Source organism: Phaethon aethereus (genome assembly GCF_964289735.1).
Source record: "Phaethon aethereus genome assembly, chromosome: 3".
Taxonomy (NCBI): domain Eukaryota; kingdom Metazoa; phylum Chordata; class Aves; order Phaethontiformes; family Phaethontidae; genus Phaethon; species Phaethon aethereus.
The window spans coordinates 91375793-91398701 of NC_138576.1; the positions used below are offsets into that span (position 1 = coordinate 91375793).

General features: G+C 40.6%; 1 protein-coding gene across 1 annotated transcript; it reads right to left on the reverse strand.

The window, feature by feature from the left end:
• Window positions 1-5291: 5291 nt before the first annotated feature.
• On the reverse strand, window positions 5292-21523 carry QPCT (glutaminyl-peptide cyclotransferase). Its single transcript, XM_081997903.1, has 7 exons — window positions 19237-21523; window positions 15049-15195; window positions 11823-12104; window positions 9062-9238; window positions 8094-8193; window positions 7494-7610; window positions 5292-5480 (listed from the first exon to the last, which is right to left on the reverse strand). Exons 1-7 carry the CDS (start codon window positions 19342-19344, stop codon window positions 5335-5337), a joined length of 1077 nt encoding a protein of 358 aa, XP_081854029.1. The 5' UTR covers window positions 19345-21523; the 3' UTR covers window positions 5292-5334.
• Between the last annotated feature and the right edge of the window lie 1386 nt (window positions 21524-22909).

Genomic DNA, 22909 nt, shown 5'->3' on the forward strand with positions numbered 1-22909 from the left:
AGCCAGTATTTAATTTTTGACTATGGAAAGTATTCTCTGATTCGATTGTGACTTTGTAAGTTTCCTCTTTGTATTTTTTCCACAGTTTCAGGGGAAAAAAAAAAAAATCTATATTCCTGGTTTATATCCAGAGTACAGGTCAGTGATCACTGACAGTTCTTAAAGTCATTGCTTACAGTGCTTAACTTTTGGGGCACGCTTGGAACAAGACTGCCTATCTTGTCTCTGCTTTTTCATTGTCATTCTACTGTACATCTAGAAGGCCATATTTCTTCAGGGCCTTTCTCAGAGAGCTCTTCGCTCTGACTGCTGTCTTTTTCTTCACTGCTCTGATGACGGGGAAAGGGACTGTTCTCCTGTGCAGTATGTATCTTAATTCCCTAGCCAATGCCTCCTCTGCACTTTCTTTGCATCTTTTGGCTGTTGAGGAATGGGTTGCCCATTCCTATTGTTTCACTTGGCAACTCAGGGTGCTATATGTTGGCTTCCACCTTGTTAGTCTGTGTACTAAGTTAAGTCTCTCCATTTGTCCAAGGTGGTTATATGGAGCTGTAGTATCTCAGGGACTCCAAAGATACTAGTGTTACCTGAAGATAATGGGTTTGATAGAGAAATCTTTCTCTTGTAGAACTGAGTTGAGAAAAAACAGCCTTCATCTGAATTTTCAAGACCTGTGGCCTCTTCACATTGGTTGAGGATTTCTTTTTCTGCATAAGGACATTGCTTTCCTTTTTTTTTTTTTTCTTTTTCCCCCTCCACTACCTGTGTTTCTCACTCCAACACATGGAGGAGGGTGTCACTCCTGCAAACAAAGCAAGGTGACAAGTCTGCATGATGGTCTTGCTGGGATATTTTAGGCTGAGGGTATACAGTCTGCCACTGGTATACAGTCCATGTAAGCTACAAGTAAGGGAATCTAGTTCTGTACTTCATTTGCAGCAAATGTAATGGTTTCATTGCTGTGTTAGAAAATGTATAATGACCTGGAAAACTTGCATTTAAAGATTACAATGAACTTGTAAGGATTGGCTATGTTTCTATGAGGTCAGTATTAGCTCAATAATCACCTTTGTTTCATTACTCTGTCTTTATGTGTAGTCTCTTACACCTGCCATTGCTGCATGGAAGTTGACTGAAGTACAGAACACTTGAACCGATTCCCTGTACCTCTTGGGTGCTGAACTAGACTGCACTCTCTACAGCACCTGCAACACCTTAGAGCCAGCAGAATGTTTACAATATACTACTCTCGTGTGGCCTATTTGAGAAACGTTCCTTACATAACCAAACACTTGCCCTTTTTCTGACATTTTAAATACATTGTATTATATTGATTGCATGCTTACTTGTTTTTAGTAGAAAATTAGAGCTCCATTTTATTAAAAAATGAAGCTGATCTTTGATTTTAAATGAGAAGGGAGAACGAGAATCCCAGAATTCTGAGTGCAATATAATCACTTTAAAAAAATTATTTTTTTGAGTGATTGTTTACGATATATATCATATGTGCAGTTGATAAAGATTCTTTTAGAGATTAGAACAGCTTTTTAGCTGCTTTATTGTTATGAATATATTATTTGTTAAATGAGCACAGAGTAAAATGTCTCCTTTTATACGAGGAAAATAAAATCAGTGTCATCCTTAAATGACAAGGAAAAAGTGGTAATTTGTGTGCAAGATTGTATAGTTATATTTTTATATATATTGATTGTTTAAGTGATGCTCTCAGGTGATACTTTAAGCTCAATGAGCAGATGTGTGAAACTTTAGAACTGTTTTGCTGGGTCTGCTGCAAATGTAGACTGGGTCCTTGTAACAATTCTACAGAAAGCATTTTTACTGCATTTTGTCTTTTCTAACTGTATTTTGCTGTTAGGTGGTCAAAATCTAAATGTTTATTTGAAATGTGGTGAATAAGAATTGCTAATTTATATTGTCTTCATTCCTGGTGATAGGAATGCTGCTCCAGCTAGAAGAAAAAAGGACTGGTACTTCCTGTCATTTCTGTCTGCCAGAGGGTTTGGCATTGTTACTCCCTTAACTTGTTCCAACTGTGATTGCATAGGATCATTTCACTTGTAGGTCAATCCATCAAGCTTTAGAGAATTTGAGAGGCATGTACCATTACTTAGGCTGAAGATTCTTGTGAAAAAATGCATTGTCCTGATATAGAAGGAGCTAGAGCGCCTACTACAATACAAATAATTAATGTAATATGGGGAGTTTGCGGTTTTACCTATTGAGCATGGCTCTTGAGTTCATTCCGTTCTGCATTCCCTTCACCCAGGTAATAACTACATACTGTAGGAGGACTCTGGCAAGCCAATGACAGCCTCTCGTGGGTGGTAGATGGATGATTTTTGTTTTGTTTTTTTGGGTTTTTTTTCCCTTGACTGAGATGTGACAAATCTTATTCAAGGACCTGTGCAGCAATTCTGATGATTTGTGTAATTACCAGATGAGTTGAAGTCCCTCAGTTGATTTCTGTCCTCTGCTGCCACCATCCAACAGGAACAGAGAAACTACCCAGGAATAGGTTCTTCAACTTAAAGCCCGTCTCTGAATTCTGAAGTGATTATCTGTACTGTGCGTATCCAGATCCTACAGAGTGGGACACTTAGTGATACTCAATGTTGAAACTGAGAGTGGAAGAGATGCCAGTCCTGGTCTTTTCACTTGTATTTTTTGTTTTCTACCTATTTTATCAAATGGCTAGATTTTCTTCTACCTGCTTGTTCTTCTGTGCATTAGTAGCAGTGAGAACCCTCCTTGCACCATGCCTTTGCTTTACTGACTATTTCAAGTTCTTGTGCTTTTGGAAGCTTAGATTCTTGGATTCGTGTGGTTACTGGGCTGACGTTAGTTTTCCTTCCAGCAGTTATTTTTTAAATGAATGACGGATCACATAAGTTGCCAAGATGATGGACCTCCCCTGTTTAAGTAAACCCGTTCCGGGGCTCACATCCAGTTAAAAGATGTCCCTTCTTTTCCTGTACCAAAAAACCCCTTCGTGCTGTGCCACTCCCTCCCCCCCCGCCAAAAAAAAACAAAAGCAAAAAAAAAAACCCAAAACACACCCCCCAAAATCTGAGGGGGGGGGGGGGGGGAAGGCAGGCCTCTTCATTTTTGGAGAGCCATTGAATCATATTACACCAACCTGTATCTCATTTCTTTGAACTGAGTAAACATAACTGAAGAGAACTGCATGCTCAGGCAGTGAGAAGTTGGTGACAAAATTGACATGTCAGAGATTTGGTATAAACTACATGAAATTATGGTTTTGACTAAGTCTAATAAGAGATTTAAAAAATTTAGGCTTTTCCAGTTATAACAACCCTCTCATCCCATATTTCATAATGAAGCCTATTAGAAGTTAACTTTCAAATTCTTGATGAAGCAGAGTGGCACACCGCAAATGCATAAAGCATTCTTCAGAGGCCCAGCAAAGTATGAAGTACCACAAGAGTTCACCTGTTAGAACGAAATTAGCACACAAACTCATGTTTAATATTTCTGTATACAGCCATTTTGTTACCTTTTTTTGCCACTTGGGAGGGTGCAGTAGGTGCCTTACACTGCTCAGAGTATTCAAACTTAAGAAGACTTAATTTAGTAGTTTAGAATGCTTTCTGATGGGTTGAAGTTAGAGGAGAATATGATAGCAAAGAGTTCAAATAGCTCTGATGTAGTTACACAGAGGTACAGGAATATCTGAAACACACCTGTGCAATTTTTAGAATTTTCATTGTATTCTATTTCAGTAGTTTGCATGCAGAATAGAAACATTCCTCACAAATGTTAAAGTGATGGGAAAACATAAAATGCTTTTGTTTCATCTTGAGCAACAAAGACAGATTGCGTTTCATTTTCAGGCTGCCCTGTAATAGTAAAATGTTACAAATTTGCATTGCTGTACGTACATATTTCTATTGCTACTTTATGTACACAAATATTGTTTTAGGTTCAGAAATGTTTGCTTTAGGAAAACGATAAAATACAGGCCACATCTGACATGCCTACAACTCCATAGCTTATTTCCTTTTCAAATCTCTTTGCCCAGGATAGGACTTTCTAATGGAAGAAGCTCAGAGCAGTAAAATACTGACTTGTTTTTTCTCAGTGTGTCCTCTACCAGCTTGATTTTATTTATTTATTTTCTTCAAATGCTCTCATCCTTTTCTCACCAGTGGAAACCATAATTTTGTAGGTAGCTTTTGAATACTGTTCTTCTGGCTTCTACTGATTTCATTCCAGGCTAGATTTTTGCTAGAGTTTTATACTAAATGTATTGAGTAATTCTAGAATGTAAAAGCACAGCATTGTTAAACTGGTAAGTATCTTTTTCTGATACAGGATATGGCGTGTTCTTACTTTTTGGTGCTTAAACTGTTGTCTTGCTTCTGACTCTCATTTTATTCTTGATAGATAGCACTTTGCCTTTAAAATTACATAAAACTGTAGTTTCTAAAGCGATCACTTTCCTAGTATGGTTACTTCTGATGTAATCTCTATTAAAAACAGCAGGTGTTTTCTTTTTTATTTTGGGTCAAATTGTGAATGATTCTCACGTGAATGAATGGCGTGTGCTGGGGTGTTGCGCTCACACACCACCTACTCTTCTCTTTGATCTCCTGTCTTGCAGTCAAAACATGATGAAACCCTCACATACCTTCCTCTTAGCATCACTCCCCACCATCTTTATCCATCAGCAAGTATCCAAAGAGAGAGAGAAAACTGAATTTGGGTTATTTCTCTGTTTCCTAGTGGCTTGCTGTCTGCGATAAGAGTCCTTGCAGCCTTTCTTGTAGAGGAAGCAGAAGAGGGAGCAAAGGGGATTAAAAATCCCTTCTGTTGTTGGAAGTTCTAGCAAATCATTTCAGAATGAGGTGGTTTAGTTCAACCTAAAGTAGAAGTTTGTTTTAGTGTGATTTTTGCCTCTTTTGATGTCTCAATTTCCATTGCTGAACACTGCACAAGTTGGTCACACCTTGTAAAAACTGTTGCAAACTGTAAGCATTCCCTCCTGGGATCTTAATATGTGACATAAAACAGTGATAACAATGTGGAAACATTCTTAGTGTTTTTTATTTGGAGGTAAGACATGGAAAGATCAAATTCTTTCCAGGCTGAAACTAATTCTTATGTAATGCTATCTTACTTGGCTACATGGAACACTGGGCCAGGAACAGCTGAATCAATAATCAGTCTAGCAAGAGCTATCATTATATTCACTTTAATGCTTCACTTTAATGCTCTCCAATGCAATTAAATAGCAAATGTGGAGGTGGGCAAACAGTATTTAAAATGGAATACGAATTGTTGCCATTTTGTCTATCACAGGTTTAGATACTCCAGTACAAACACTTGCAGGATTTTGCTGAGGTTGTCGATAGTGGTTCTGTGAAGGTTTTCTTCTGTGTCCTCCATGGTATGCCATACTGCAGGAAAAGGGGATGGAATCAGATGTAGCACTGGAACCCCTGTAAGGAGGAAAGTGAAATTTGGAGAAGAAATATTCAAGAAGTTCTGTTAAGCCAAGTGATATGTTGCCTTTTAGCAACAGAGTCAGGTAACTACTCAATGTGCTTACTTCATAGAGGAGTGTGTGTCACTGCACTTTCCTTTTACATTATGTTTTTTGAAGACTCTGACTGCAGCCCATCCATTTCAGTGTGTGTTTCTGGCACCTTCCTTTCCTTTGAGTACTTTTCCCTCCTTTTTTTTTTTTTTAGGCACCTGCAGCTAGTAGTTTTTCTGTGATATTTGCTTTTTCTTTTTGAGATACTTTGTGTTGTAGTTGTTGATACCATGCTGAGGAGCTACAGAAGAGCAGAGAAACCACTGCAGCTCCCCAAACCCTAAACTGATCACCATGTTCTTGTGACAGTGTTAAGAATGCACACTTTTTGCAAGCAGTTTTAGTCCTCGCCATAAATGGCAAAATAGACTGTCTCTATTTTTACTCTGTAAAATAGAACCACTGTTATCCTTAGATAAAAACTTCCACTTGAAAGAATCTGTTATCAGTATGTGTGTGTATCTATATATACACACACATACATCAAGCCACCTATACATACTGCAAATTTTAGGTAAAAGAGGAATTAAATCAACCTTCTGCTTCCTGGTCACTTTTTGGGGGCAGTGGTGGAGCATTGTTTCTCTCTAGCCTCTTTCCTGGTTTACTGTTTTTCCTATGTCACTTTTCAGCTGCTTACCACTTAGAGGAATCTATTTTCTTCACTAGGTGTTAATCATGTTACTTGAAAAAGTTTTGTGGTGTGGTCACTGTTTTCCCCTATCAGCTTCTCCCGTGTAGGATTTTTGATATCCCTGGATGTGCATCTGATGGTTGTGTTGGTTTTGCTGGACTTGGGACCCAGAGCTACGGAGATGTAGCTGCTCTTGCACTTGCTTCCAGAGCTGTGTGCGCATTTTGCATTACTCAGTAGTTAACAAGAGCATAAGCCATGGTAAAATTAGGGGCTGGACAGGAAGATAACTCCCTCCCTTCCTCTTCATTGAACTAGCGTTACATTCCTTTTTGCTTAACCCTTCTCTAGCAATATGACTCTTGTAGTCCTTGCTGTACAGTGGAAGACTTCAACCAGAGAGTTTACTGTATCTACTACCCTTCTTTGGCCCACTTTAGTTTTGAAGATGCTCTGCTGAGTGCTTGAACTGACAAGGACATCAAATCCACATCTTGAACTTGAACAAGTGCTTTAGTCACTGACCTGTAGCTTGACAAGGTGGCAGCAGTAGTACAACTGCTTTCCCCTTCTTTGATTCTCTCCCAAAGGAAAAGAATGAACACAGCCAGAGGCCATGGCGTAGGTGTCTGCCGGAAGAAATGCTTAGGTAGGGAATCCCAGTTTCAGGTTTGTGCCTAATTCCAGGAGGGATTTCAGGCATATTGTGTCCTTCACTATTTCTGCTGGCTACACTATGTACCTTTCGCAGCCCTCAAGCTGACAGTTACAAAATGTCCATTCTCTTTAGTGAATGAGGATGTCTAATTTGAATATATGAAATTTTGCAGGAGGCAGTGCCTTCAAATTTTAACAGGTGATAGCAAGCCTACCCGTAACTTTGACAACAGATCTTCAGAGATTTTTGTAGTCTTTGAAGATATGACCTGTGTTTTTTTCACTGCTCCTAGAAATAGTAACTTGCTGGCAGTGTGGTATGTAGTGATATCTGACTGGATCAGGGTTGCTTATCTTTGCAGGACACTACTGCTGACAGAAATTTCCATTATCTCTGTGCCATTGGAGTTGTACTTGTGCAAAATGACGATGGGTATGTTTTATTGGTGGTTTTGTTCAGGTATGCTGTTCAATGCTGTGACTCTTGGCCTGCGTAAAGTTGGTTTTGGAAGCCTCAAGTTGGGGCAAACAAGCTTGAAAAACAAGCTCATATGTACTTGCTCATTCACTAAATGATGCATTTAGTTACTGAACTTATATCTTAACATATAAGAGCTCCGGTACCTCTTAATAAAAATGGAATGTGGTCATCTTCAACCAAGCCTCGATGTAAAGTAGTCTGGAAATACTGCCTTTCAACAAGGTGATCCTTCAACAGGTTCATGTTGTGTAGCTCTTGCTCTGTAATTCACAATGAAAGCAATTGTTACGACTTTTAGACAATATGAGGCCTGTTAGAACATTTGAATTATTTTTCCTCTTACATGGAAGCTTTTTCCATCAAAGAAGGAAAAGAAGTTGGTGACTCTTTTGCATTTGTTTAGTACTTAGGAGACCTCAAGATTCGTGCTATTACTGTCATTTTACAGAAGTGAGAACTAAAACACAGAACTGAAGTAGTTCCCAAGAGTCACAGAGTGACACTCAGTAGTAGGCTTGTTTCATGGCTTCCAAGTGTCTGGGAATCTTCCTCCATTGTTTTATTTATTAAATATTAAAATCTTCATACAGGTTTAAGTTGCACCAAATTTAACATTTACATTATTAAATATTGTAACTGTAAACCAGAAAAGTAATCTAAAAATCTGATTTACAGGACTTAATACTTTCAGAAACTACACACTAACTTTTCAAATCTGTCAAAGCCCATATCCCTCTCCTTACCGATTGCTTGAAGCCTCTGAAACCATCGAATAGTGTTTGGAAAATAATTGGGAAAGACTGGGTTTCGTGCACCAATTAAATCCAGTAGTACAAGCAGGTCCTACAGAGGAGAGAATCTTTAATACATAATTATTTACATTACTACACCACCAGCAGCAGCAGCAATGAAACCTCTTGGTTCCTGTATAGGTCATGACTAGGTCTGATAGCTCTGGCTAAAGGTCTGGCTTTTCTACCACAGTGCCTGAGAAGAACTCATTAGTAGAACCTGCTTTCAATCTAATGCATTTTGCTGTCTTTCCAAGGAGGAAAAAGGTAGGCTGTTTCTCTGTTCCTCAAGCTGGAGCAGACTGCATGGCTTTGTTTGCAGTTTGTGTGTTAATATCCCTTTAAAATAAAAACTGTGGAAGGTGGGGAGAAAGAGGAAATCACTTCTTCCCTGGAGAACAACAAAATCTGTCGAGGGAAAGACATTTTATGAGTCACAAGATACAGTAACAGAAGAAAAGTCTCAGCAGTGAGGAAAACTAGAAGGCAGCAGGGAGAAGGGAGCAGACAACTGGAATGTTAGTAGGAATCAAAGGGAAGCGGAGACCTTGCCGTACCTTAGTGCCGAGCTACTACGTGAGATACAGTACCAATACTATGTCTGTGCTCTTTCCTAATCACTTTGAATTATCTCTCTTGAAGAAGGTGGGTATCCTAGTTTATATTCTAATAAATTTGTGCATTTTGATTTTTCTATGACTCCTCCTTATACTTGCATGGAGATGGTCTAAGCAGATTCACCTGAGAAGCTCTTGCCAACTCCCTATTTTATGACATCTCATAAAATTGCCACAAGTCTGCTTCTTCCTTTAGCTTTGGTGGGGTTCATGTTTTCTTGGAAATTTGGCCAATTACTTACTAATTAAATATTTTTAAAATGCAATTTACTATTACTCATTAGGGACGTGAAAGCTACTTACTATGCCCTGCAGCTGGTTTGTGGTTGTTGAACCAGGTGGATGTGGAGTAGATATCATTTTTTGAGCCAAGTGTTGAGATCCATAGAGGGAATCAGAAGGGGACCACCGGACAAAGGCTTCTTCACCATCAAAAAAAACGAGCTGAAGTGAAAGGTCTGGTCTTGACATTGAGCTCATCTGTTGGAGGAAGTTAAAAGTAACGTAACTGATTCAGAACATTAAATAACGGACAAATACTGTAGTCATATAGGCAACATTGGTAGGTGTATAGTTTCAAGATACCCTATGCAACATAGGGTTGCCTATTACAGGCAACAGGTTATGGTGTAATAGTGGTAGTGATCGGTCACTATTATTTATCTAGCACAGTAACACGTTCTCCAGTCTGGTATTATTTTGCTTCTGGTTAAAAGTTTCATTTCTGACTTTAGTAGGCATGAACTCAGTATGTTGAGACAGGTCTGCAAAACCAGGTAGCAGAGACAACATCTCAGACAATGAGGAGATACATTAGCAACAAGACCTGATGTGAGTGCTAACATTATTACTTGCTAGTGCCGTAAAGGAGTAATATCAGTGCTACTGTTGCGCATCAGTGGAGGCGAATTACTTATTTTAAAGTTGATGGTTCTTTTGAGGGACAAAGAGCAGTCAGTCATGAGAAGAATGACCATTTCTTTTCCTTCAGGGGGACTTGCAACCACCCAGGCGACTACCCTGAAACCAAAGCACAGAGAGTGGAGTAGATATGTCCTTCCCTTTCAACAACCAAAAATATCACAGCAGTAAAAACTGAGAATATATGATTAATGTATTTAAGGTCACAAAGGAGACAGCTGTGTGAAACTACTTCCCCATGTAGAAGGAGCCTTTTTTCTCACTCCGTTTACTAACTAAAGCCTTGTTTGCACTGGCAGCGTTTCCTAACGATCTACAGCATGGCTAAACCCAGTTCGGTTCCACTATGTGAACAGTTTTGGGAACTGTAGTTTTGGCAGTTGCCACAAATATTTTAACCCACTATGAATTAATGTTACTTCAAGTGAAATTGCATGATGTGGTTAAAAAGGTGGGGTCACTGGCAACAGTCATGTCCTGTATGGGCTATAACTCCCAACTAGCTGGAGCTGATCCAATATAAACAGTAGTGGAAAACTTCTATAAAATGTTGCTCACGTAGGCAAGATGATATCGATTATGCTAACAGTGATATATGGATTTTTTTCTAATGGCAATGCTTTGCTGCCCTTTGTCCTTTGCACAGGACAGAGCTCTTTTGATAGCAGTCAGTTTGCATTACCTTCTGGAAGAAACTATTAATGCCATTTGAATTTTAGAAAGTAGTATTTGTAATTATTATTGTTACTACTGTTTACCATGTTCCCAGGTCTGAATAATGTAGAGAGTTGTCTTTGCCCTTTAATTTTAAACCTACTCTATATAACTGGAGAAACATCAAGATAAAAATCACAGCTTGAAGTCAAAGTATAAATAGATTTGGCTGAAAACATAACAAAGTCTGTTATGCTACTATAAGGAGAGCAAAAAGGTCATAGCTAATGTATTAAGCAGATGGATCCCAAAGTATATTTTGTTAACAGACTGTACAAATGGTAGCTTGTGTGAAGTAATTAGGTTGCCTTTTTGTCAAATTTTGTCATCTTACATGATAAAACAATCAAAAAACAATGTAGTACTTGTGAAAAATTCCAGTCTTTAAGTCGGTGTGCAGGTTGTTCCATAAATAACCCTCACACAAATTTATTCTAAATGAAGCTTCTAAATGAAGACATATTTATTACAGGAGTGCTTTGTGATTAAAAACATCGACATAATCTTCTAATTCTTAAATATTCTAATGTCAGAAAGCATCAAATCAGTTTCTGGAAACAACTGCTGACAAGTCATCTTAAAACCTGAGCTGAGTGTATTCCCAACACTTCATAAGCATTTGAGAGACCTTTCCATGTGAAAGCTCTGTTAGTGTATGAGAAGTATTCTTCCGTAAATAATAAATACTGAACCAGTAGATGGCACTCGGGAATCTGTAATCCTACAAGCGTTTAGAGCTTGTAGGATCAACAGATTTTTATGCCTAGCAATGGCAGCACTTAGAAGCAGATTGTCATAGCATAGGTACCACAGACTGATAATATTATACTATTACTTGACTCTTCTCCTGCACTCAGCCATCGCTTGTTTCATAAATAAGCTATTCAAATTGATAAAGGAAAAGAAGAAACGCTTGAAATCGTTATGGCATGGAGGGATGTGAGTGTAACTCTCCTGCACAGCAATTAGTTCATCTGTCTCCCAAAACAGAATACAACTGAGAGATTTTAAAAATGCAAGATTTGGAAAGCAGCAAAACTTTATCAATGATCCTAGCTGTTACTGGATAGGATAGGAGCTTCTGAGTATTCCTCTGAACTGAGGAGGTTCTATGCCTTTTAGATAAAAAGTAGGATTATATCTCACTGAGTCTATAAAACATGTATTATTCATGTATAAATTGTTATTTAGACAGTATATATTAGATAATTTTTAGATAGCTACCCTTTGCATAAGAAGTTTTAACATGATAATGTATGTACTCTAAAGTAGTAGATACAGATCCCTGTTCTGTCCTTGAAGTCAATGGGAATTTTACTACAAGCACAGCAATCGAGAATCAGGCATGCAGTCTATGGGACAGAACATGGAAGTGCCCTAAGGCCTGTTGCTACTGCAAAATTAAATGAAAATGAAACAAGCAAACTACCTTGATTAACTGAAGCTTGTTATCCAGGGCACGTGCCAGCTCCAGTATCATAGCACAAGGCACAGCTGAATCAGTTGCACCTACAAACACTCTCTCCTGCCATTGTTGTCCAAAGAATTTTGAGTCGTAGTGGCAAGCAAGTACTAGATGGCGTTTTGCAGAGGGGTTGAGAGTGCTGATAATATTTGAAAATGTTTGATATCCATATGGTGTGTATCTCTGAAATGTATCTTCTTCAATTTCCCAACCAGCCTGTAATCTTTGAAGACGGTGCTTGATATGCTGCAATTAAAAAAAAAAAAAAAATCAGATTAATATTGCTTGCTTCAGAAAGATATTGCAGACAAATTGTCATTAGCTAATTAATAGTGGAACTTAGGCTTATTTGTGTTAAGTTTGTGGTATTTTTAAACGATAAATTTTATAGCAAAAAATGTAATATCACGATATAAAATAAGCAACATCTTTGCTACCTTAGCCTTTAACTTGCTTTTCATTTCTCCCCTTTGTCTCCTATCTTTGGAGCCTGAGGGTGCTTTGAATGATTGCCCATTAAGGTCTTGATCTCTGAAGTTTCCAGGCCGGTGTTTTTTCAGGTGTAACCAGGACAGATTTAATGTTTACCTCTTCAAATCTAAACTCAGTTGTGCCCATAAATTAAATGTCAGAACTGGATGCAGAGGACTTGGTGTGGCTATTTTGACAATTACCACACACAGATGCCAAAGCAGTATAGAAAAAAAAAGCTAGGGTTTTTTTGTTTGTTGTGGGGTTGTTTCGGGGTTTTTTTTTAGCGGTTTTAGCTTCAATGAGAAATCTGCCCTTCAAGTGACGTAAGTTGTTTATAAGGCTGTAAGAGACAGTCCGATTCATGTAAATTAAAGAAAGAATTAAAAATTTCAGGACAATGTTTTAAAAATGAAATCTTGTAAGTGTACGCCATGCAAAGATAAAAATTAAGACAGCGAATCTATAGAAGAGATCATTCATTTCAGGTATCTTCCTACCTAAAGTGAATACCTCTATAACAACCCCAGTTATACTTAGTACAGAGGTCTGGCTAACTCTATTAAGAGGGCCATGTCTGTTGAGCGACTTATTTTTACGGGTCCCTAGAGTGCTTCAAGGCAGATTCTTCTCTGTTTAAATAAACATGAGGAAAAGCCTCTAAGGGGAATAAGAAAATAGACTTTGAAGACTTGTCCTGCTCTTAGTGAAGTCAGTGGGAATATTGCCATAAATTTTAGTGCTAGAACAAACTTCCATTTTCTTTGTGATCATCCTCTGAAAGGTTTTATGGCATTGTACAGTCTATCTGCTATCTGTAGGCAGAGCAAAGGACGTCTGTTATGTATTAAGGGGAATATATAAGCCTGGATGGAGTTCCCAGTGTGCACTAGCCATGACTGACATTAGCCTTCTCCCTTAAAGGAGTCTGATGCTCTTTCTGTGTCTTAACAAAGAAATGTCATCCATTCATCCATTTCAAACTTCATCGTGCTCTGACAATGGAGGACTTCCCCCACCCGCCCCCAGCTCCTTTGGTGGGGGTCTACTTTAGTCCATGCTGTTACCTTGTAACAGGATGATCCTATTTTGAATATGATTTGTGGTTTTCTAGCCTAGGCTCAACTGGGTTTTTTTTTTTTATTACTTTCTCCCCTTTCATTTGGCTGCCTTCCAGGGTATCACTAAAGAAACCACAAAACTAAATCTATAGAGATATGCACGTGCACACACACAAAGCACAAAAAAGCAGCATTTTTCCAGTCTACCAACTGCAGAGTGGCAAATAAACTTACTGTAGTTAGGGCTATCTTGGAGCTGTTGAGTCACTGCCTAAAGGGTAGATGAAGGCTAGTGAGAGGTTGTGAATGTCTTCTAGTGAACTCAGCAGTACCACTGGTTTAGTCTCCTGCTTGGCTAATATAATCCAGAGCCAGCACGACACACAGTCCTAAAGATGCCCACACCGTGAGTGCAGAGCAGAGGTGCTGACAGGGCAGCAACCCAGTTGCGTGGTAGCTCCTTGTGGCTCAAATACAATGTGCTGGAGCTTTTACTGGCTTGGGGCCAGGTGCAATCTGCATGTGTTAGCCCAGCATTAACACGCTGCTGTGCTTGGGCTAGCAGAGCTAGTGTGGTACTCGGACCTGCACTGCACTTCGTCATGTTGACCATTTCATCTGCCGGGCCGTTTAGGCCCCTCCGATCCCCTTTTGTGTCGATACACCCATCTGAAGCAACACTACAGGGGAGCGTTACAGCATAGGACCTCTCCAGAAAAAGGGCAGAGGGGTGTCATTTATTTCATCCCTGTGTATGGTCCCAGGGAGTGTGAACCAGTGACCAAAAACCTGCTCATGTGAGGGGAAGGATGACGGTTGTGTTGTACTTTGGGTATCAAACGTGAGGCAAGCTTTTTAAATTAAAACATAAATTTAAAAGCAGATTTTTAATTTTTTCCATCATGCTATGCAGGCCTGGAAAATAATGTCAGCTAAAGTGCAAGCTGTGTGATGTGGATTCTATGCAGTCTAGACTTGAACAATGATGGAGTTCATCCTGCCGAGTGAAAGGAATGTGCCTGTCCCTTTAGCGGTCACTAAAGGCACTACCAGAATATAAGTAATAGATTATCCTGGTGTCAGCCAGGATAGAGCTGGTTTTCTTCACAGAAGCTAGCGTGAGACTGTGTTTTGCATTTGGGATGAGAAACTGTTGATAAGGTGCTGATGTTTTGAGTTCTTGCTCAGTAGTCAAGGACAGTCCAGCTTCTCGTGCTGCCCTGCCAGCGAGGGGGCTGGAGGTGCTCGGGAAGCTGGGAGGGGACACAGCCGGGACAGCTGACCCAGGCTGGCCAAAGGGACATTCCATATCATACGACATCATGCCCAGTACATAAACTGGAGTTGGCCGGGGGGCGGGAATCACTGCTCGGGGACGAGCTGTCGATCACCAGGTGGTGAGCAATTGCTGTATTGGGCATCACTCGTTCTTGTACATTCCTTTGTCAGTATTATTGTTGTTGTTGTCACTATTGTTTCCTTCTCTCTTGCTGTCCTATTAAACTGTTTCTATCTCAACCCACGAGTTTTTTCCCAGTTTTCTCCTCTGTCCCACTGGGGGAGGGGGAGTGAGCGAGCGGCTGTGTGGTGCTTAGTTGCCGGCTGGGTCTAAACCACGACATAGATGTTCTTACGAGATTTTCAGGAAATATTCTTACCTGTCGTACAACATAATTGCCTGGTGATCCCGAGTATCTTTCTATCAGGATAGGGCGCAAATCTTTCTCCCACATTTCAGAAACATCTGTGTTTGCTGCAACTTTTTGAATAGCATCAGAATGTAAAATTCTTGGTTGGTGAGAATACTGTACAAGGGAGTAAAAGGAAAGATTGCTATAACTATTACTAGACCTTTTTAACCATAGTTGTCTTCAAAATTACAGTAAGTGTGATATATTGTGCTACTTTGATTTACTGACAACAAAAACGAATTTTAAAAGCAGCTTTTCTCTCAAAAATTGACATTTTTAAGTTCTGTGGCTTCCATATCTTTGATTTCCATGCAAAACATACTAGTATTAAAAACATGGAAGAATTTTTTACCTACCAGCTAGCTGTAAAAACTCAACCCATGATTGTTTTCTTTCCTTTCTAGTATCTTAATTCTACATGCATACAGTCATGTCTGCAACCACGCCACCTTCAAATGAGGTTTCCATTGAGACAAACACCAGCAGCTTTGTTTTAGTAGTAGTAGTAATATTTAGCTTTATGCTGTGTCTACTTTATGAGGTGCAGTACTGCAAAGAAATGCATAAGCTAGCTCAGTCCTAGAAAGAGTGAAGCTGTGTCACTGTGGCCTCTGCCCACAGTGGTGGTATTGGTGTGACTAGACAGTACAGCACAGCACAGCTCATTTGGGGCTAGCTGGGGTGTACATCAGCTTTGTGACACATGGGTTAACCTCAGAATTGGCAGCTTGTCTCCTTTGACAACAGCTGGTTGTGCTAGCTACCTCCCAAGTGGCTGCTTTTCTGTTGCCTAAGCATGGACCTTTAGAGCTATTTCAGGTGACCTAGAATACTTGAGACACCCTCATGGGGCTGGCAAATGCATGTCTCTGATGTGTAAGAGCCTTGTGCTGTTCTGAAGTGGTAGCTATATGCCAGGTGGGATCCCCAAGGACATCTCTGATTTGAACCTATCCAATCTCTAGCAATTGTCTCCCCAGGAACTTCCCGAGCCACTCCTGTTTTTATAGATTCCTATTTTAGGCACTATCATAGGATGCTCCTATCCTATCCATTTCTTATTTCTGTCATAGGGACTTCCCTCTACTCCTCACTTTCGCCCACCAAAAAATCTCTGTTTATTGGTTCTATGATCGGAACTGCCTTACATGATTGATCAGATTTGTTGTCCTTCAGTGTACCCTGTCTACCGCATCCTTTTTGAGATAGAGGGAAGGAAGCTGGAACATGAGGGCACCATACCTTATAGTGTAGGATAATGGTATTTTCTGTTTTGTTCTTTTCCTTTCTTCAAACTGTTTAACAACTGACTTGCTTTTGGGCTGCTGCATCAAACTGGTATTTTCATAGATCTATTTACTCTAACTCCATCACTGTATATGTTAACAAAAAATAATGATTCCCCTTCCTCTCCCACTCACTCATGTGCATCATTTCACATGTCTGAAATGACTGCTGAAACTCATTACTCATACCTCAAGGTACTGACCTTGAGATCTCTGCAGCCTGTATGACCTGTTATTTTAATTACACTGACTGATGAATCTTGTTAAAAAATGGGTTTGCCTCACTATTTGTCATCTTTTCTATTTAATTTGTGTGTGTGCTGAGCAAAACAGGCACAAGCACAAATATTTTCTAGACTTCACTGTAAACATTTAATTCTGCTCTTCTCTCTTTTCCTAGCTGTTTATCTATGTGCAGACCTTTCCTCAGTTCCACTTCAGTTTACTAGGGAAATTAAGTAGAAGGGAGGCACAAAGATACTGAATCCCACGATGCCAATTTTAATACAGTGTTTAAAGCTGATTTTAAGACTAGAAGGACACCGAATTTTAGGATGTGCAGTTAACATTTTTAATGCTGGCAAATTTAAGTGTGGGTGAAAGAGAAATTGCATTTTATCATAAAGAAGAACTTCTACAAGTTTGGAAATTGTTTTGTAGAAGATGCATAAACTGTCTTTTGAAAGACTAGGAGTTTAATATGGTAGAATTTATACCAGTGTAGAAAAAGGCGCAGACAAGAGACAATGTTGTCAGGGAGCTGTTCTGTTTAGGAGGAACAGGCTGTTAAGAGGAGAGAGAAAAACTAATGCTATGCACTTCAGAAGAATGGAGGAGGGCATTTTAATTAAGGAAGTTCAGAAAATATGCCTTCAGTTGAACAAGTGAAGGGCTCAATTAGAACATGGAATTGTCTTGCTTCTAACCATAGAGCATGCCTGGTAATTGGGGCCACTGAATCACTTTGCAAAGAAACATTATTATTATTACAGTACAAATGTATGAAAACACTTCAGAAGAGAGAAATAAACTCCCATTTCTAATAATGAAGTATCTTCAAATTTGGGAAGTGAAAAGGATGACAAAAGTGGTAATGAAATAAAAGCAGAATGCGATCTGTAAGTAACTTGTTCCTTACAGTGTTCGTCAATCCCCGTTTCCTCCATGGCCACAGCAGGGAGGCAGAGCAATGTATTTATGACAGGGCTACCACTAAACCTTTTGTACTAAGCTGCATAAAACTGTGAGACTTCAACTTCTGCAAGCAGCCCATGCTTACCTGCTGATTTTGGTATATTTCAGCTCGGTGCCAATGGAAGCTAGCTTCTAAGAACTCTTACGTTTAGGACCTAATTCCTCCTCCTCCATAAGAGGAGGAGAAGATCTGTACACTGTAGGATTTTCAACTTCTGGCTCACACATTCCTTTAGGGAGAAGGAACAAAAGTTGTCAAGGGACAAGAATTTGATGAGAAAGAGGAAGTGGTCTTGGTTAGTGTCTACACAGGCAGAGGAGTTGAGATGCTATGGTTCTGTGGTTAGATGATGCTACTTACATCGTTGGCAAGTAGACTGACTAGCTGGAATGGCATGAGGTAAAGAGTGTGTTAGTGTGGCTCAAGGGAACTGAAAAGAGGAGCACTGGGGCTACACGCTTGTACATTGACTAGTATGCTAAAGATTTGGCCTCATGTATGCTTATAGATGTATTATACATACTATAGATGTATTATATTACAGATATGTAGTCTATATGTGAGCTATATACACAGTAAGATAAAATTAATAGAACAGAATAAAAAAGTTTCTTAAAAAAAAAAAAACAAACAACAAACAACCCAACAATTAGTTGAATGGGGAGTGAATAAAATCAAGGAGAAAGGGAACGACTAAGGGGAAGTGAGTGGAAAGGTATGAGGGAAGCACCATTTTGCCAGTCTGTCCTGGACTCTGATCTATCGATGAAGAGCACAGTGCACAGGACTAGTAAAGTTCAGTCAGGTTGGGCTGAACTTTGAGTTCAGCTCTTCTATAAATACCTGGGGATGGGGCCCAGAAGTGTATTCTCTGTTTGGAAATTCCTGAACCCTTTAATTGAATGTAATTTGCAGTTGTATGCTCTGCCATGTTCCACATGGTTTAGTTTTTTGTGAAGCAACTACGTTAGTGTTTCATCATTGACCGCTGGCAGTTGTGACAGAGAGCAATTGGGGGTTTACTGCTTATTATGCTTTCATTAAACAGTACCCCGAGACCCCTTTTTTCACTAGTTCATACAACATTTGGAATTAAAAACAATGTAGTATGGTTCTATGACATATAAGAATATTATATCCTTTCAAAACAACGTTGCAGTAGGTATCAACAGCATCCCTACTTGTTTTTCGTAGCTAAATGTGCATCACTGCTGGAAGAACTGTTTTCTCTGAATCACTGTAATCATATTGGAAATTGGAGTGTAATAGAATGTTACATGGAATGTAATTTCGGATTTTGATCCCTCTTGTGCTGTGTGGGTTTCCCCCGAAATACGCCAGCTGCCCGTGCCCAAGCGGTGTGAAGTGCCTTGCTAGCGTGGCGAACGTGTCAAGGAGGCATCTTCTCCGCGGCCATTAGCTCGGGGTGAGAGGGAAGCCATGTTATCCGTCCTCACCTGCGCTCCCCCGTGACCCACAGCTGAAATTCATGTTCGCGCCCAAGGCGTGATCACATGAGGCTGCGGGTGGGGACCGGCGCGCCACGCGGGTGCGTGGGGGCACCCACCCCCGCCCAGCCGCTAATCGCTGCCTCCCGGGACGGCGCTACCCGCCGCGCCCCCCGCAGCCAAGCGGAGACGCAAAAAGCGCCCGAGAAACGCAAACGTGACCCACCTTCTCCAGGGTCCACTCCGCTCCGCTCTCCCTGCCGCGCACCAGCTGAAAGCTGGCGGCGGCGGCGAGGCACAGAACCCCCAGCAGGCGGGGAGCGGCCCCCGCCATCCCTCGCTCCCCGCTCGGCTCTCCCCGCCAGCCCCTTCCCTCCGCCTTCCCGAGGGGGAGAGCGAGGGCCGGTGCCGGCGGCGGAGGAGGCGGGGAAGGGAGGGGAGGAGGGAGGGATGAAGGGATGGATGCATGGGGGCTGCTGCAGAAGCTCTGTCGGCCTCGCACCCCTCGTCTCCCCTCCAAAATGAGCCCAGTCCCCAGCACCGCCTCAGCAGGGTGCTGCGGAGGGGGCTGCCTGCCCCCGACACAGTGAAGGGTCTCGGAAGGCAGAGACCTATAGAATTGTTAAGTGGTTTAATTTATTATTTTACAAGCTCTTTTTTGGTGTGGGGTGGTTTTTTTTTTTTTAGGCCTAAAACAACAGTTCTTGCTAAAATGGCAATCCTGTCTTCCAGGCGTTTTAAATGCTGCAATTGTACAAGTAACTACCAATGAAGCAAGATTTGTGGTGAGGCGATGTTTTGCAGTAGACCGATTAAAAAGATTAAACCAAAGATACGAACTGCTGAGCACACAAGCCCTTCTTTAGGTCATTTGACATCACCATCCTTGCCCTGCGGTGTTATAGAAAACATCTGACTCTTCTGTATCGCAGATATTCCCTTTAAAGTCTCCAATTTTTACATCATTCTTAAAGTTCAGACCACGCTAAAACAAATTGAAAGGGAAAAAAAAAAAGAAGAAAGGAAGGAGAGAGGGTGGGATCAGGAGCAATCACCTTGCTGCTCTTCAGCCTCGTACTGGAAAGCCGCATCCTGGAAACTACAGCTTTGCAAATACTCAAGGTGTCTGTAAGGGTAATATTAGAGAAATGGAGCAATTTGTTGATTTGCAGATTCTTGACCCAAATTCCACGGATTTCCTAGGAAAGCTGGTGGATCTGCTGCCCACCACACAGATGGGGTCTCTGGTGGTGATAGTTTTACTGCAGATTCAGCATCCTTCTAGCTGATACTCAGAATGTGTCTGTATCCAAATTTTTCATATATGGGGAAATGAAGAGTTAATTTAAATCAAGGGCTTTTTTTTTTTTTTCCCCTCACAAAAATCCACACGTTGCTTTGTTAGGAAATTGTTCCAAATGCAAAGCCAAGTCACTGGCCAATGGGGAGAAATGGGCAATCATTTGATTACCAAGAAAAATCAGCATGGTTTACAGATTCTCAGGCAAAAGCCCCGGCATGTCAGCAGAGATCAAGTCACGGGAAATTAGTCTAAATCCACCTACGAAGATGATGGTGATCCCAACAGGACTACACAACAGAACAAAAATCTGTTGACCCTCCATCAGATTTCCTGTGGTTGACTATATAATCCAGATGCTGGATAAAATTTCTGCCTGATGCGCCAGGGTTCTCATACAATTTAGCAAAAAAAAAAAAAACCAAAACAATAGCTACAGGAGAAATTTGCCAAGAATATAAGCTTGATTCAGGGCTAGCTAACATTGTTTTCCCCAAAGGGATTGTGGTTCCACTGAGGGCTACGATTCTTTGATAGATTACGAATTTGGCAAGCATAAAGTCAGCTTAAGACAGAGTTGATCTCACCTACATGGAAAGCACAGATAAAAATGTAAGTGCTGGACCAGATGCATAGAGATTTAACAGGATTTTTTAACGGCTTTATTTTCAAAATTTGGAGTGGAGACCTCCCTTCCCTCCCCCTCATAACTAACCCAGAAAGCTGTATGTCTAATGATATAAAGAAGACTGAGGGGAAAGAAAAAGCATCTGTTGAAATGTAACAGAAATCAGAGCACTTCACAGCTGAAAAGAGAATTGTGTAACTATTTAAAAAAATAATACACAAAGGTAAAAAAAAAATTAAACAAAGGTGAGGAACATTTTGTTTTTCCAGGGATTTGTAAAGGAAAAGCATGTTGTTTAGTCCTGCTCCATACGACCAAATTGAAAAGATGTCAACAAATTGCTCAGTGGTGATCTGTTCTATTTTCTACATTTTAAATAGTTTGTTTATTACCTTGAAAAATCAAATAGATGCAACCAGGTATCATCTAGAGAAAAAAAAAGGTAGATTATTTGAAGAACAGCATACATTATCCGTGAAAATATAATCTGTACACTGTTCCTTGCCCGTTACACAGTTGATGTGACAGTGCCACCTACTGAAGTCCCGAAGGAGAGAGGTTAGAGGCAGCTCTGTCAAACTCTGTTCCTTCTGCTGGCACTGCAGCATGCAAGCGTTTCGGCCCAAACCGCCTCTCATAGCTGAGGCTCTGTCATTACCTCGGTTATTAACAATGGAGAAACGCACTGTCAAGTGCTGCGGATTTAACGCACGCCTGTGCGCTCAAGAAGGGGGACTCCCGCACCTTCCACCATTTCAAATACAGTTTTGATGCTCAGCTCTTCCAACTGGCAGGCCCCCGGTAGGGAGAGGAGAGCAAGTGTGGTGTGTTGTGTTCTGAAGTCGCCTAATATAAGGCAATTTTGTGCCTGAGCTCTGGCTGATTTACCAGCAGTGGTAAGCCAGCGGTTAGGATATACAGTCTGAGATTTCCAGCGTTTGGCAGCCTGGGCTGCTGTGTATTCAGAAATCCATAGGCAGCTCTTGCAGCCCGGAGGGAAAGTGTGGCGGGGCTGATGCTCACAAAGAAGCTTGCAGGTGCCCCGTGCTCAGGTGCGGTTCTGTGGTCTTCTGTGTGGTGTCTGTTCTTGAGCTGCTATTCATTGCAGTCAGCTCGTCCACCCCTGATCTCTGTGGGGTTTGGAATGGAGCCTGTGTCAGGCTGTGGAAGTACTGCGCTTGGTGAGTCAGCTTTAATAGATTCTGTTTCCACGGGCTGATATATTCACAGACAAAGTTTTAATTAAGTGAAATGTCCCTAAACACTTATTTAGGGAAATAACTTTATTTCAGAGTCGGTACAGTAGGATTGTATGATGTGAATGAGGCTGCCTACCCAGCAGGCACAAGGATTTGTGAGGTCATTATTTAAACAAGTTGGGGTCAATTCCCAAAGGTCAATTACGTATAATTAATAATATAAATATATATTTTGTTTTCAGTGGATTTATACCGAGGAAAATTTTGATTCCCTATTTTTTAAACCTATACTAAACTTTTCACTGTTTTGTTGGAGGTGGATTTTAGGACAAAGTTCAGCTAAGGGCTCAAACCGAGACGATGAGGTAATTCAGAGACATCCACATTTCAGGATTTTATCCAAACGAAACCTGAACTCCTAACTCTTTTTCAGTTCTCTTACGGGGGGGTGCGGTGGGGGGTGTGTGTGGGGGGGGGTGTGTGCGTGTGTGTGCAGGGAGGAGGGCAGAGAAAGGAGACCATGAACTGCAAAAAAAAAAAAAAAAAGGGAAAAGCATTTTGACATTTTGTCCATAGAGTTATTAGTTCCTCTTTTTGCAAGCATTTCTTGCAGATCTTGGAAATCCTGAGTGGGGGCATTTGCTGTGCAAGATCAGTGTCAAAAGCAGTGAAAAATAATCATGGCAGCAAATGCTTACGGAATTTCTCAGACAAATGCACCAGTCAAGTCTCCCAGGACATTGCCTTCTTTATAACCTAATTAGATGATACG

Coding starts and splice junctions, on each gene's coding strand:
- QPCT (XM_081997903.1), bottom strand. CDS start 19,344: ATGGCGGGGGCCGCTCCCCGCCTGCTGGGGGTTCTGTGCCTCGCCGCC. Junction 15,196..19,236: donor CGGAGTGGACCCTGGAGAAG/GTGGGTCACGTT, acceptor TCCCTTGTACAG/TATTCTCACCAACCAAGAAT. Junction 5,481..7,493: donor CATTCCATTTTTATTAAGAG/GTACCGGAGCTC, acceptor TCCTCCTTACAG/GGGTTCCAGTGCTACATCTG.